Source organism: Corvus cornix, chromosome 11 (genome assembly GCF_000738735.6).
Source record: "Corvus cornix cornix isolate S_Up_H32 chromosome 11, ASM73873v5, whole genome shotgun sequence".
NCBI classification, from domain to species: Eukaryota; Metazoa; Chordata; class Aves; order Passeriformes; family Corvidae; genus Corvus; species Corvus cornix.
In genome coordinates this window covers 5,751,975-5,768,579 of record NC_046341.1, presented here as the reverse complement: position 1 = coordinate 5,768,579, position 16,605 = coordinate 5,751,975, and the positions used below count along the sequence as shown (strand labels likewise).

Here is a 16,605-nt window from a genome sequence, read left to right as displayed (position 1 = left end):
AAACTCCACTGGAAAGCCTCGTGTCTCTGCAGAACCAGCCCCTGTCTCTGCCTGCAGCAGACAAACGCTCTCACACGGCAGCCGTGACAACTGCCATGGGGAGACTGGTGATCCAAGATCCATGGGCAGGTTTGGCACCAATCCCGACTGCACTTTACATGATAGGTCTTAATTGGAGTGCCCAGGTTAATTTTGCGCAAGAGGTTTAGAAAACCCAAACAAACCAAATCCATCTATCAGGCTGTGTTGCAGGTCGGGACTGGGCAGTGGGGGTGCCCGGGCATATGGTCAGTGATTTCTGCGGTGCAAAGGGGAGTTTTGAGGTGCTGCTTTTAAACCTGGCTTAACTATTCTGGTGTCAAACACCACCTGGGCAGCCCCTGCCACCAATCCAGGTTTTTAATGAAAAGGGGCAAAAAACCCGAGCATGGGGCTGTGCTTCAGGATTCTCTTTTTCTTTTCTTTAGCTCTAAGAGGGAAGGAAAAGAAAAAAGTCCTCATTGAAGTGGTTTGTAAATAAGTGTCCAGGAGGCAGGCAGTGCCTTCAGCAGGGCTGCAGCCTTGCCACCAGGCAGGTTACCCTGCCAGCCATGGTGCTTTTCCAGTGCTTGCACGCGACGCAGCTTCAAAGGGCTGCAGTCGAAATGGCAACGATAATAATAAACGATAAAATATCTCTCTATATATTTATATAGTTTTGCTTATTTTATCTCTCTCTCTTCTTTTTTTTTCCTTTTTTTTTTTTTTAAATTCCAGCAACAAGGAGCTGCCACGACTGTGTACTGTGCCACGGCGGCGGAGCTGGAGGGCCTGGGCGGGATGTACTTCAACAACTGCTGCCGCTGCCTGCCCTCGCAGGAGGCGCAGGGCGATGCCACGGCCGCCGCCCTCTGGGAGCTGAGCGAGAGGCTGATCCAAGAACGAATTGGCAGGCAGGCCAAATAGCAGGGAGCTCCTGGAAGGATCAAAACACACGAGTGTGTGCACGCTCGAAAACTGCCAACGCTGGAAGCTGTCCAATCTTATCATCTAGAGGGTTTCCATGTACCTCAGATACAGATTAACCAGTGTTAAATGAAATAATAGCAGTCACAACATAGTGAAAAATGTTAAGTACTAATGGGAGATGGGGAATACTGTGGGTTAAAGGGACAATGCGGCTTCCTGGGGCTTAGTTAGTCTCGGTTCTCTTTCTTTTGATTATAGCCTGTTCAAAGTGTAACCCAAGGAGGCATCTTTTGTCTTATTTTAGAAAAGCAATGCTGCAGATAATTTCTGTCGTTTTGATTAATGGGTAGGTACATAGCCCAATATGGGATTTCCTCCTTATTTTGATAATTACTGTCTGTTAGGCTTTAGGTATTGATTGGGAGATGGTAGTTGTGTTGATTCTTTTTCCCTACAAGGATTTTATTGGGTGTGGCAAATCAAAAGATTATTGGGGAAAGAAATCTTTTCTGCCCTTGACTCTTGGCTGCAAATACATCTGCGCTGTCTAGAAAAGGAAGGTGCAGGAAGACATCTGAACAGTAATGGTAAAGTCACAGCTAATTAAATATTTCTGTTTTTTTTTTTTCTTAAAAGATTACAATAAAAGATATGTTGTAAACCATTCCCTAAGTACTGTTGAGTTAGCAAAGATGATGATGTCTCCTTAAGAACACACAGAGTGTAATCAGGGGCTTAAATGGTATTTCCATCCATTTCTCAGTTCACAGTTTTAAGGAGGTTTTTTCCTTGAAAGTTCACAGTTTCTCAGTTCTCCTCATACTGTATCCCATTCCAAATCTGTCTTTTCTTTTCTTTCCTTTTAAATTCAATAAAACAACATGCTTGTTTGAATATTGTCACCTGAAGAGAAAGTTTGTCTCATTTCTGTAAATGTCTTAGTTCCATTTTTTTTAGAAAAGAAAACTTGAGGAAAAATAAAGAGCTTCTTGTTGATGCCAAGAAAACGCTGTTTTTTTCTCGTTTCTTTCTGAGTTCATTTTTTGTATTTTGTGCTTTGTAGATGTCTTCTTGCCAGAAGGTTGTTCTAAGCCATCCTCAGTCCAGCATCACATTTTCTGTAGACAGAATATAAACAAATAAATAGGACACATTGTTAATAGAAGTTTATTTGATCCCCTTATTATTTGTGCTTTATTGTTAAAAGTCTGCCTTCCATGATTTTTCTTGTCTGCAATCATAGTGGACTGGATTTGTTGTTGAACAGGAGTTAAAGTCAAGGCTTCTGCCCAAGTGCAGCCTCAGCTGCTCCCTCCTTGTCTGCTTCCTTACCTGATGCCACAGTCTTTCCCAAAGCAGCAGTAAAGAATATATGGCCTTTTTTAATCCCTGCTCTGCCACTTCTGTAGCAACAGCTTCAGAAGACAACAAATCCTGCCCACTCATCTTCCTCGACTCTCTGCAGCCCCTTCCCCAAGGGCAGCACATCCTGCACTGAAATGTTTGGTGGAATAAAGAAATAAAAGGGGCTATTCCAGAAAGAACAACACCTCTTTTCAGCCTTTTGCAGAGTGAAAAAAAAAAGGTCTTTCTTTTCTGCGAGAAGTTTTCTCCAGTCTGTGCTACACAGACCAGATGCTGGTGTAGTGCAATGTCTGAAAATTCATGGCCTGGGTTGAAGGGTTTGCAAGTTGAAGCGATGGTTACAGCCAAATTCCTTGTATTGCCTGGAGTTTATCTGGGGGGAAAAGTGATTAACTCCTGTCACCTGTGCAACAGCCCTCACACACGCATTATTTTTCCCTTTCATAGCCAGACAGAATTACTCTCGTATAACACAGGCAGTGCACGGCCACACAGCTTTGCACTGGAGCTTGGCATTGCTGGGTTCAGAAGAGGCAGTAATTAAGTGATGCTGGGAGCTCTGCACTCCCCTGAAGGCCTGGGCCTTATGCTCCATTTAGGCAAACATTAATAACCGATAATGAACCCCCTGTCATTCCTTATTGCTGAAATATTGCCCGCTTTTATGAGAATTCAGTACTTAGGGATATTGCCTGCCTTCCTTCAAAGAACATTTGTGTGTTTTTGCTCTGTACCCCACTCTCTATTTCAGTGTTACAAGGTAAGAACACTTTTAACGTTAGCATAGTTTTAGTTTTGCACTAGGATGAAGTAAGCAAACCCCTAACTTCACTGAGTTGTTTGGGTTCCTCTGGTTCTTATTTCTGGACAGCAGTGTATTTCCCTGTCTAGAATTTCACTATCATAATTTTCTCCAATGTAGATAAAATTACTTGCTCTCTCTTTCTTTCTTTCTTACTTTTTATTTCACTCAGTCATTCTCCGTTTCTTTTTTCCTCTCCTTCATTTTTTTCTCTCTCCATTTTCCTTCTTCCACTCTCTGTTCTCCTCTTTGTATCTCACTCTCCTGTGTTGCAATAGCCAGTATAAAAAAAGGCTTTTTCCAAATGAAAAAACAAGACACCAAGCTGTAGAGCCCTCGCTTCTATTAGAAACACTTGTGAAAATAATTTTTCTTGCAATCTCAGTTTGGTTTCAGCACAGGAGGGATGTGCAGGGAACATTAAAAAAGGAAAAGCAATTGAAAAGAAACAGACTCCAAACCCTCCATTTTAATATCCTAGATGTGCCTAAGTCATTGGCTTTCAAATATATTTTGGTGTAAAATTTGGCACATTTACAGCCGGTCAGATTTATTTATTTGACTGGCTTACATTTTTCCGGTTGATTTACCTGAGGCAATGTCTGTGTGAATTACTCCACAATGCATTGACTCCAGTGTTCATTAAAGGTAGTTAAGTGATCCTGTGTCTAATATTAAAGCAAACCCCATTAACCTTAACTAGTATCATATCAGCAAAACAAAAAGAACTGAATAAAGCAAAATAGATCGGGTATTTACAGTTCTTGGAAAAGATCCAGCAAATTCACACCAAGCTCCTAATAGTCCTAATAAGCATTTGCTAGTTATCTCCATAAAAAAGGAGGAGGCTGGGTTAGGGCTGTGTCTGATGCACGGCTCAGGCCCCACAGGACTTTGGGAAGGGGAGGTGCTGGCAGGCGATGCCGCGGATCATTTCCTACCCACGTGCTGCGGGGCGTCGCTCGACCCTTTCCCCCCTGCTTTCCTTCCAAAGTCAACAGTTCCCATTTTAATGGTGATTTTTTGACCCTATATCGGTGCCCTGTATCTTCAAGTACATGCAGGTGAGCGACCAAACTCTCTTGCTGGGATTGAAGAGCCAGAAGCTTTTGGGGGGAATGGAGGTGCCTTCTCAATCAGTGGCAGCTTCCACTGCTGTCCATTGTTCTGCCCAGACACTCACTGACTGCTGGGACCTCTACTTGCCAAATCAGGTGGAGGTGAACCAGCAGAAACCCATGCCAAACCTTGACTTCTTTTATTTTTCCTTCCTGCTTTTTTTTTTTGACATATGGAAGACAAATCCCAGATATTCTCAGGCCAGGTAGGGCTTTTTGTTAGAGAAGTCTTTCCAGCAACACTGCAATAATTTGACTTATATCAAGGTTGAATAACTCCTTGTCAGGTGTTAAGCTCATGACCTTTCAAGCCAAACACACTTATACTAACCAGTTTACCATTGGAATGATCAATATCTTGTAAGTGAGAAAGTCTAGACAGATCTTATTTTGTCCTTTGGTATCACTTGTGGCTTTGGAATTGATCATTATATGTGGCTGGGGAAAAATTGCCTATACATTTCATGCTCTGTATTTATCTTGACAAGGTTCTCTAGGATTATATTTTCATAATCTGAATGGCAGTGGAACAGCTGCTCAGACTGTGCAAGCTCTTCTTATCAGGCTGAATTTAAGCTACGGTAATTACTCTTTCTCCTTATGTATTTCTTTTTTAAACAAGCGTGTACTATACATTAAAATGTATGGTTGGGGCGGCAGGGGGCATGCTGAGAAGCTTGGAAAATGATGCTAAAGTGCATTTCCTTCACACAGTGGCTGATGTAGCTTTGTATTTTATTCTAAATATAAACCCATATCCGAGCACGAGTGGGTTCTGAAGCAGGGTCCCAGCCTATGCAGGGAAAGTGTTATTTTATTAACAAATCTTTTAGAGTCAAGATTCCCCGAGACTGGAGGCAGTTTAGGAAAGCTAAAATAGCCATTAGTAACACCCAGTAGTAAACACATGAGAGAGTCCTTTGGTGAAACCCATGCCCGGGGAAGCAGCTGAACCATCACCAGGGGCACACTCCCCAGCGAGGAAGCTGCACAGGCTGGTGCCAGGCTTGGAAGGCGCTGGAATGACATGGTGATGGAAGCACTGAAATACAGCAGACAGATGGGTGGCCCTTTGCTGGTGCCCTTCACTGTGGGATGGAGGAAATGGCAAAATAGAAAGGTACCTTGGAGAAAAAGAATTTGCTGCTGCTTTTCTCTTGAGTTTCTTTTGTTTTTTTCCTCCGCTGCTAACTATGTTATTTACTAGATGCCTTTTCTGGGCTATGCTTTTCCTTCTCTCCCCCACCCGTGTTGTGTTTGCAGAGTACTTTCCAAGGGGTGTTTTGTGAATTAGCTTCATGCTTTAAAAGAGAAGATTGCTCTGGCAGAGAACAGCATAGTTGTAAAAGTGTCAAGGTGTTATGAATGTCCTGATGATAGAGCCCAGTTGTTATCTGCTGGGTAGTGAGGGAGGATAGCTAATGATGTGCAGCATGTAAACCGTTTGTTGCTCTAATCCATCTGTGTGGAGAGGAGTGAAAAAGAGGGGCGAAATCCTGGGAAAATTACTTGGACAGCTGGAGATAAAGTGTGTACTGATGGAGTCATCCAGAGGTAGCTGTCAACATGAGCTGTGTTTGCATATAATCCAAGCGATGCACAATGATTCCTTTTGGTACTTTTTTTTTATGGGGGTTCATGTGTCTGTGCACAGACCTTAATTACTATCCAGTATCTCTTACCAACTGGGCTCCAGTTTTAAGTGAGGAATGTGATTTTAATCAATTTGTGGCTGGGTGGTGGAGAGAAGTACTACAAACAGACCAAAGCAAGACATATGGATCCCTTTGGAGGACCTGAATTAAACGAGAAGCAGTCATTTTATTAATTCTGCTGTGTTTTATAGACCTTTTATATGGAACATTACCCATACAACTTCACTAGCTAATTAAAAAGGGCTCTTATCAATTTGCTGGGCAGTTGCTTATGCAGGGGAAAAAAAAAAGAGAGAGGAAGAAATAATTTTTTTTTTTGGAGTCCCAGAAAATCATCAGCCTTAAGGGGGTACAGACCAGATCACTAAAAGCCTGGTGAGACTATTTTGACTGCTTATCTTCACTCTTCTAAAAGATCTGTTGTAAAAACTGAACATTACACTTTGAGACTGATCTGCACCGTGCGTGTTGTTCATATGGAAACCCTACACAGGTCTGGTGCAGTGCCTGCAGGTATGTGAGCACGGGCTAAATTAGGGGCTTTGTACATTGGATTTCTATGATCCCTGCCGGCAAAGAAGGCACCCTTTTCCTTGTGCTGGTGTTAGCCTTTAACAGCAGCAGTTTGAGCAGCTTTGTAATGTTCTTAGCCAGGATTGAGGAGCGCATGTGATGCTGGCGGGCGTGGAACGTGTAAGCTTTTTGCAAAGGGAGGAGAGAGAGAAGTGAGAGCATGGGAGCCACGTTGGTCCTGACTGATCATCACATCAACACGGAACTGATGGCTTTAAAATGGACTTTGCCTTCTGCAGGCAGCCTGAGAGGAAGGGCAGGAGACGAGGGGGAGGGTTATGGAAATGGGGAGTGCCTCTCTGAGCGCAGCCCTGTGTGCCTTGGGCTGCTGCCTGTGTGGGACGGGACGAGGCTGAAGCTGTCCCAGCACCTGAAAAGCAGCATCACAACAAAAACAAGCAGGAGGGATGGAGAAGAGGAAAGTCTTCTGAACCCCTCTCACCTCCATAAACCCTCACTTTACGTGGCGTATTGGATTTTACAAGCACGGAGTCTGCTGGGAGCTGTCTGCCGAGCGCGCAGTTAGCAGTGATTGAACACCAGCGTTTTTAGCATTTTGACTTAAATCCAGTGTAAACTTGTAAGTGAACTGCTGGCCTGGGCTGGGTCTCTGGTGGACAGCAGTCAGCCATGCATCACAGGCCGCGCAGCCACGGTGCGCCCGGACAGTGGCTGCGGGTCACAGTTCAAAGGAAGCCTGAAAATTCGCTTCAATGGATCCTGAATTACCTCTCATCCCAGGGAAAGCTTTATTTCTCTCCCTCTCTTTTCTCCCAGCATTGAGCCGGCATGGCTGGAGAAGAGAGGAGAAAGGGAGCTGGTACTGAGACCATCTCAAATGTACCTGGACTACAAACAAACCAGTATTTTCCTTGCAGCAAAGCTGTTCCTTTAATCTTTATGAGCAGGAGAAATTCGTGCATTACAGAGGCACAAAAATGAGAAGGGAAAGGCGGGTGGGAATAGTTGCATTAGAATTAAGCCCTGTTTTTAATGTGACACCTGTCAGACTTATTGTTAAAAATATGGAGAAAGGCTCCCTTCAGAAATAATAACATTGCAGCAAGGTTAGTTACACACAGTGAGTCCTGTCAACAGCCGCAATTAGAAGTTGTTTACCACCGAGCGAAGTAGCTCGGCAGCATCAGGGCTGCACGGACCTTCCGTGCTGCCTCAGCGCCAGCCCAGGGCTCACAGATAATCCTCCCTTCCAACCCAGTCCGCAGCCGAGATGGGAGATTCTTCCCCGCAATCACATTACTCTCCTAATGACACTATCACCCAACCAGGGATTAAGTGCTGCTTTACAGGCAGTGGCTGGTGTCACCAGGTTTAGGCTGCCGAACAATTAAAGGGTCAATTTACGGCGGGCGGGTGGGTGGGGGTGAAGGGCAGGGGACCGGGGATGTCTGGCAAGGAGAGCCCCTGATAAACAAGAGCTGTCAGAGAGCCCTGCCCTGCAGGGGCGACTGTTTCTGCCGGCTGGCTATTAAAAGCCGCTCCTTGCCGGCGCAATTAAGCCCCTCTGCCGCGGCCACCCGGAGAAATCCCCTCTGTGCCCGCTGCCAGCTGCGGGGCTTGCGAGGCACCGTGACTTAAACTCAGACCGCAGAATTAATTCCATTTATGCCTTCAGCCAGATTTCAAAGTAAGGCTCTGGAGACACAGGAGAAATTAATTTATTAAAAAGCAATAGCTTGATAATGCACATGATGATAGAATAAATGAATCTGTTCAATATCTTATAAAACAGTTGGCAATCACATAATAGAGCATTCATTGTCAATTTAGTAGCTTGTCTCATTATACTCTGCAAATAGTAGTAAAATGGTGTATTATTCATGAACCAACATGCTTTAATTACTTTTAGTGCACATTTATTTTTTCAAATGTAATATGAGTTAGATTCAGCCATAACTGTAACTCAGCTGATGAATCTTGAAGCAGTAACACAAACTGGAAGAGAAATTTTATGAGCCCAAGAATCAGTTTCTGGGAAGTTTGTAGCATTTCTATATGCTATGAAAGCAGTCCTAAAACACCAACCTCAGATGTCATCCCAAAATTGGATCGTAGCTGATAATACTTTAATAAATACAATATTATTAATTAACAATCTAATCAGATGTAATTTCAAGTTTCATCATTTGCTAGGGTTGTTTTTTTTGGTTTTTTGTTTGGTTTTTTTTACCTGCCATAAAGCAAACCCTTGTATCTAATACACTTTATTCACTAGCTTTACATATAGAAATTGTCTTGTTTCCACTCCCTCCCTTCTTGGCTTCTCACACGCACTTTTCACCAGCTTAATTTGCTATGAAGGTCTCACACACATGCAGCCAAGGTCAGTGAAAGTCCACTGCTCATTTCAATTAAAATGTTTGCAAGGATTTATACATAATAAACTGATCTTGCCTATAATAATAGGTTTCCTTAAGTCAGTCTTGCTGCTACTAAGTATAATGTTGCAGCACATTGTTGATTTCTATGTACATAGAAAAAAGAGCACAGTAAAATAAGATGACTTGAAAATGCAATTAAAGTGTAAATCTTTACACCCATTAACATTTAGGGTCCATTAGATTGCTTTGTCTTTTACAATATTAAATGCTAAAATGTTTTGCTTTTATTCTGTAACAGTATATTCTAGTTCTATTTTTAATACAAATGCAATTTAGCTCCCAATAAATCTTGGCTTTAATTGGTTATTAAGTATGTGCTACTATGCTGTAAATTTAATCCACAGAATTTCTTTTCCCCCCCCCCCCCCCCCATTCATCTCCCTGGCTTTTTATTCTGGGGTTAGGAGCAGGGTTTGGTGCCCTCATCAATATTTAGTCCATGTGAGCATCTCCCCCAAGAACATGAATTGGGGTCATTGCCCTCACTCTGAGCCCTTCAGGAGGTCCTGTGGGGCATCGAGACGATCGAGTCCTCCAGGCTGGAGGCTGAACTCACACAGGGACTTCACGTGCCTCTGCCCAAAGGGAAATGCTCTTGCAAGGTATTTGCTCTCTCTGCAGGGACTCGAGGTGTGAGGCTGGCTCTGGTGTGGGGTCTGACTCTCCCAAGCAAGAGATGTGGTTGTGGCTGGTGCTGGAACTTTGGCCCTAATAAAGGTTGTAGAGGGTATGAATCAGGGCTGAATTTCACTCTTTTGCCCTTGCTGTTATCTTCTGCCTTGAAAGGTGTCCAAACTATGGCTGCACAATTATGACTCTTTTCCTCAGGCCTCAGTAAGCACAATTTAGACTAGTTTTTATTGGTCACTGAGGATGAGTTTCTAAGGTTTTTTAGATTCAAGAACTGGGGTAATAGCATTGTGAGGGCATGGCCCAGTTTCCTTTGTAATCCTGATTTCAGTTCCCACTAGTAACCTGAAGCCATGACTGTTTAATCCTTAATTCCTGCCACAATTAACATCTCATATTCAGGAGTACTTCTCTGTGATTTGGAAGGAAATCTGTCCCCAGCTAGGTCAGCCCTAGCCGGTCTCTTTACTAACTGGGAAGGGATCCTTTTCAGCTCGAGTCAAACACAGTAACACCTCATTTAATGGTGCAATAGAGCAGAGAATCTGCTCGCCGGCTCCGCTCGGATGCAGTAGGAATCAACATCCTTGCAATTAGAGCTAGTGAGGAATGCAGGCACACAAACTCATAAGCTACTAATGAACTATTTGAGCAATTCTACAGGTATTTATATAAGGCTGAGACAGCATCCTCCGCTGAAGAGCTCCCTGCACCTCCTACGTATTCCCAAGGAAGCTTTAACTGAAGTGAAATTTCTTTATGTAAATACAGGCAATGCAGAGAGTCCCACGTGCTCTGCCATTGCCTCTGCACTCGTGGCTCTGGTTTGTGCTGGTGAACAAACAGGGCTGTTCTGCAGCCACTTTGCTACATGTCAATGCCCACAAAGGTCAGTCTGCTTTCCCTCACCAAGATTTTCACACTTGTGAATGCATCGTCACACCATGGCAGATGAACCAGAGAACAGCTTTTTTTAAAATCCTTTTTCCAGTACCTTTATACCATCCTGCCTAGTTCACACTTATCCTGGATTTCCTACCTTCCTTTGCACAACTAAAGGCTGAATCCTGTCCATTCCCCTGCAGGATAATCTCAAAGAGCACCACAGCTGGGTATGTCATCCCTTTCTACAGGCCATAGCAGGAGGTTTCCAGGGCAAACCCATCTTCACTCAGAGCCCAGGCGCACCAGGCAGGTTCCATGGGTGACTGAGGTACAGCAGCAATCCCTAAGGCAGCATTTCCCCTGGTCCTTCTCGGGGTTAGCAGAGCAAGGGATAAGGACAAATCTGTGGGTTACACCACCACCTCCCTGGCCTGGTCCCCAGATATTCTTGGGAGAAACTCTCTGTGAACTATTGCCTTATTCTCATCTGTGCCTTCTCAGGTTGGCAAAAAACACCCAAAAGTTGAAACAAAGATGGTGATTTGTTTGTTGAAGTACAAAAACAGCTTAAGTGCCCAAAAACAGAGCTAAAAATGCCATTGCACAGACTGGTGCACACACTCAAGCCCTGAAAAGCCCATCAAAGGTACTGACCATGCTCATCCCAGAACTCCTGCACCTCTGGAATGAGTGACACACCACAGGGAGAGCTCAGCAGGGCTTAGAATATTACATAAGTCACTACAAGAGCTTATTATTTCACTGTGTAAATTGCATATGGATCACTTGAAATGGGCAGACTTTAACAAACAGAGAAAATAACTACAGCAATTTGTCTTCAAAATAAATAAGGGAGTAAAAAACCCATCCATGATGATCAATTGAACTACACTCCAAACTTTTACTGGCAAAGTGGTCAGTCAGTCAGCTAAATATCTGCTTTATGTCCATGAACAACTAGAAATTACAAAAAAATTATAAGAAATCATTTTTTTCCAGAGCACAAGCCAGTCTTTGCCTCAGTGGTCTTATTGGCTTAGTAATCCATATATTTACTGCACTTAGAATGAAATACAGCAGCTCCATCTGAATAATCTGTTTACTTTTAATTTCCTAATTTTTATATCAGTTCCCTGGTTTTTGAAACCTTTCTAATTTTTATATCAGTCTCCTGGTTTGGCACTTTACAATACTCAAATATTTTCTCAATGGAAGATCAGTTGTTCACATGGGTGCCCTCACTCCTGAATGTGAAGTTAATGGCATCTTTTGTATGTTCCCAGATGCAGTCCATGAACATATGGATATACATGTGCAAATACGTGCTTACATATATCTCTATATCTCACACATCTATAAAGTACAGACAGAAACTCCTCTACAACACCAACCATTTGAAAAATAAATTTTCTGGGTTTGTTGATTGCCCTAAGTTAAGAATCAACGACTTTAGCTTTCTAAATTTTGGAAATATGGATACCTCTGCAAAAGACAGCAGGTGAAATAAACAGGCAAAAAGCTCTGTGATGTTAGAAATTGCCACTACTGCTTTAAAATGTTGACTGAACTAGCAAGAATATCTTCCAGCCCTCCTTAAAATTAGTTCTTGGCTCCTGATATCTGTTAACATTTGATATACTTTCCCTGATGACCCTGGATGCGTCTGGAGGTCAGTGCTCCAGAGTTCCTGGCTATCTTTATTGTCCCTAACTTGCTTTCTCTCCAAGCCTCTTCCTCCTTGCCAAGAAAAATATTTCTAGTTGTTGTATCTTCAGCAGTTCTCTGTATCAATGCATAACAGACGGATGGTTTTTGTGCTGAAAAGCAGGACCAAGTGCTTTTTCTGGCTGACCACGGGCTGGGTGCATGTGCTGAAGTGACTGCAGACCAGGAAAAACAAAAGGGCTGCAGAGAACAGGAGGGCATCTTAAAACTCTTCATGACAAGGGTTTGCAAGGTGTTTTAATAAAAGAACCATGCAGGCAAACATTTACGCTTGAAAACCCTCTCAGCCCATGGGATACTGAGAGTGTTTGGTTAGGTGAGTTATTTGTTTGAGTTTTGCAGGCATTGCTGAGCCCCTTCCTCACCATTTCCCACCAGCAGCACATCTTAAGCTCCAACAGAGCTTCTCTTGCACTTGCTTGTTCTTGAAATTTCACCCCTTTACATCTATGACTGCAATCTCATTCAACTTTGCTGCTTCGAGGCCACAGTGCCACCTCTTCTCCCTGGGGAGGGGATTCTGTTTAACAGGACAGACCCCAGGACATGCCACTGACCACCAGCTGCTTCCTTCCCTCCTCCCGTCACTGCCTCCAAAGCTGCCACTTACCTCTAAACCCCAGCATATGCCATCAATGACCCTCTCATATTCATTGATCTTCCTGAGCACATCAACCTGTCTCTCTAAATCTGCACTCTGATTTTTCAAGTAATAGAAAGAATCCCTCTGGATAACCACATAATCATCTCCTTTTGGCTCCTGGTCAGGCTGCTTTGCTCTTTCTTGCTCTCTCTCTCTTTTTCTGAATGAGGAAGGTGATAAAAACACTGCCTTCCCATTTCAGACTTCTGCAAGGCTTCCTGGGTGCCTCACCAGACTCTCTGCTTCCAGCTCTTTGAAGATGAATGAATAATATTCCTCTGTGTTTCTATTATCTGCAAACTACCAATTAAACAGAACCAGCAACCAGAGATAAAAGTAGAGCCTTGGCAAAATCCACAGCAAAACAGACACGGAAAGCTCAGGATATTTTCACACGTGCAACCACTGGAAAGTTAGAGATGCAGAGTGGGAGGCAGGGGGCAATGCCAGCTATTGCCATCACCATCATGGCTCAGACACCCATGGAATAACTCTGTAATTGCTGTGGGACTACAGGCTAATTATTATATAATTATATAATTATATGTAGTTATTTATATGAGAGGAAGAGATCAAATTTAGTACATTAACCATAAATTCACAAATCAGGAGCTTTAAAATTTTTGACTGCATGGCCTTTCATCTTTGACCTGTTTGGTAACTTCAAGCATCATTACCCCATAATGTGCCAGAATGTGCAGTTAAGTGCGAGTACAATTACTAACAGTCTGATATTTATATTGTGTTTAATACAACAGGTCTGTGAATTTGTATACTCTGAATAATAATGAAATCTAGGTTTAATTATTGATCTTTAAAAAATTATTTTAATATCCGATTTTAATATCCTGATACTGATGCAGCTAAATATCAAAGAGTGTAAATATAACATGAAACTGTACAGCTGTTAGGCTAAAATGTGACATTATCCATCCATCTTTGCTTTTTCCATTGTACCTGCCAGAGTAGCATGATATGATTTATTTTTTTTGTTTATTTGGAGTTATGTAATAATAAAAGGACTCCTGCACAAGGCTCAGTAAACCCTGCCATGCCCTTTACGGAGCAATGTGATCCCAGCCACATGAGTTCAGTCCTTTCTACAGGAATTCAGCCAACAAGTCACCTCCCAGAATGCCTTCCCACCCTTTGGCTGAGCAGGGAGCAGCCCTGCAGCCCTCTCCAAACCAGATGCCTTTTGCAGCAGGGCTGGGAGATGCTCAGAAGTGGGATTATCCTGCCCCAGACCCAGTCCCCACCCTTGGAGGGGGTCGCTGACAGCCACCTCTCCTTCCCCCGACAGCAGGGACTGGGCTGGGCGCTGCTGCTCAGCGCAGCAAAGAGGTTGTGGATGATCAAGATTTCAGATCCAGCCTCAAGATTTCAAAGGAGTGGGGTGCAGGACTGCAAAACATCTGCTGACACTGCAGAGCAAAGTGCTTCAGCGTGTGCTTAACCATGGGCATGCGAGGGTAGGCTCTGACTGGGGTTATTCATGTGCGGAGCACGTGGGAAGATGCTTCTCCAGGTTACTGCCACAATCTTCATCATGATCTCACACTGAATTTGGTGGATAAGTGAATGCCTTTATTTTTTATCTCTTTGTCTAGATATAACATTTTCATAAACTCTTACTTTCTTTTTTTTTTTTCTTTTTCTTTTCCTTTGGTATATTGCTGTTGTTTGTCACAGCCGGCAAGATAACTGTACAGATAACTCCTTCTTCTCAAGTGAAATGAAATGGAAATAGCATCTGTCTACAAAAATCAATTTAGAAACCACCTGTATATTTTTGGGCTGAGACAATGGGTATTTCCAAAGCCATACCTTCTAAAACTCTTTGAGTGTAAAAAGAAGGAAAAAAAAATAATCATACCTGGATGTGAGCTATCATCCATCAATCAGGAAAACTCACTCAGATTCAGATGCAGGAGCCAAAATGAACTTCAGATGGAAATGGATGGGAGACAGGCTATGTTGTCTGATTTGCTTGGGTTACTTCATTATTAATCTCTTTGCTTCCATTTATTTTAATGATCATAGCCAAGAAAGTTTCATTTATGAAACTTTTCTTTTTCTAAGGACTACTGTATGTGTTGTTGACTGTGCCCTATTTCTTCACAGGTGCCAAGAGCAGGGCTGCTTTCCTTACAGCTGCTCCAATTGTTTCTAAAATGTGTTTGTGCCTCGACCTGGAGAGAGGGCTGGACCTTGGCCGCGCAGCATTTGCACTCAGGAGCCCAGTGCAGGGTCCCCGGTCATACACTCCTCTTCCAAGGGGGTTTCTCTCTAGCAGACAGTGAAAAACTCTGAGATGGGAAGGGAAAAATTAAAACACGGAGTCTATTAGAAGAGATGCTAATGGGTCTGGCCTGCATGTCTGGGATAGAGGGTGAGAGAGATTTTCTTCAAACTCACTTTGTCTCTGCTCTTGCTGCTCCTCCAGCACAATCATCACCTTCTCCTTCTCTCCTGTCCTGTCCCCCCCCAAAACAAAACCCAGGCAGCCGAGTAGGTTTTCCTAAATGAGATACACCTAATTAGTAGCTAGTTGTAGACTTGCTGATCACACAGATTTTCAGCTCTTTGTTTATAGCCCAGCATATGCATCCGTAGAGCATTTTTACAAGTAAATGTACACATTTCATTAAAAGTACCGTCTTTGCTGCTTCCATAGCTTTGTTCTATAAAAGAGTCTTGTAGGAGAGTTGTTTATTCCCTCAGTCCAAAGGAAAAAAAAATCACTTCCATTATTATATTAATGCAATTTCAACTAATTAATGAATGATTTTCCAGAGCTATATTTATAAATCATGGTGAGTACACATAGCAGGAGGGTGAAGCACCCTTTCAGCCCTCCATGATCACTGAGTGGGAACCTTCTCCTGTTTGACTTGGTGTGGGATTCCTGGTGCAAGGTGAGTGTGGAAAGTGGCAAGGATGGTGGGTACAAGAGAAAAGTTTATCCAGCCTGGGGTGGGGCCTGCCCCATGAGCAGCTGGGCATCCCACTGAACACAGAGAAGGCCACGTTTCCCTCCTGGAAATGCCACTGCTGCAAACTGGTTCTCTTCTTGTCCTGTCATTCATTTCCCACATACACCTGCAAGTGCAGCGAGGATGTGTGAAATCTGTGCCCTGCTCTTCTCCAGATCTGCTCTGTACAGATCAGAGCTTGGTTCTGGGAGCAGTTGCAGCACAGAGGGAATCAGTGGGCTAGGACTCGTCAGCAACAGGAATTTTCTGCCTTTGGGGGTGGAGGGCTCCTGTTGTCTTGCCAGGGCAGAAAGGAAGAAGCAGATTTATGGCTGGCTGTTGAAAGGCAAAAAACAGCTCTTGCAGGGAGGAGCAGGACAGGAGAGGTAGTCCCACAGAGATGGCTCACTGTGTGCAGGACAAAAGAGATGGCCAACATATGGGTGAAACAGCTAAAGATGAAGAATAAACACAATTTATCACATGATTCAGCCATTACTTTTTCAGCTGATCATGTGGCTGTTATAACTATGCCTGCATGTCTGCATGGATAAAGGAGATGCTGAAGGTTTGGTCAAATTCTAAGTTATAAAAAAAAAATCCAGACTTGGTCAGGTTTCAATTATGGTAGATATAAACTGTTTGCTGAATGGTTTAGTTACTTTACAGACTGGTCTTTTTTTTGCTTTTTTCTGCTTACCCCCTTGCCCCCCTTTTATTTATGGGTGGACCATGGGTTTGGCAAAGCCTTGCAACAGAGCCTTCATCCAAGAATATCAACAGCCTGCCTAGCATACCTCACATACACTGCACAGAGTCTTACAACACAAGATTTACAAGCTCGCAGAAAGGGAGAGGCTCATTTAAGGACAGGCCATTGCACA

General features: G+C 43.3%; 2 protein-coding genes across 2 annotated transcripts in view; one reads left to right on the top strand and one right to left on the bottom strand.

Moving 5' to 3' along the window:
* WWOX (WW domain containing oxidoreductase) overlaps positions 1-1,850 on the top strand; it is a 488,590-nt gene extending 486,740 nt beyond the window's left edge. The window contains exon 9 of the mRNA XM_039558532.1: positions 757-1,850. Within this exon, the coding sequence (XP_039414466.1) occupies positions 757-945 (189 nt within the window). The 3' untranslated portion in view covers positions 946-1,850. The remainder of the gene's footprint in view (positions 1-756) is intronic.
* The window catches only part of MAF (MAF bZIP transcription factor), a 184,039-nt gene continuing 168,998 nt past the window's right edge, over positions 1,565-16,605 (bottom strand). Inside the window, exon 3 of the mRNA XM_039558534.1 lies at positions 1,565-2,066. The gene's annotated coding sequence lies outside the window, so the exon portion shown is untranslated. The remainder of the gene's footprint in view (positions 2,067-16,605) is intronic.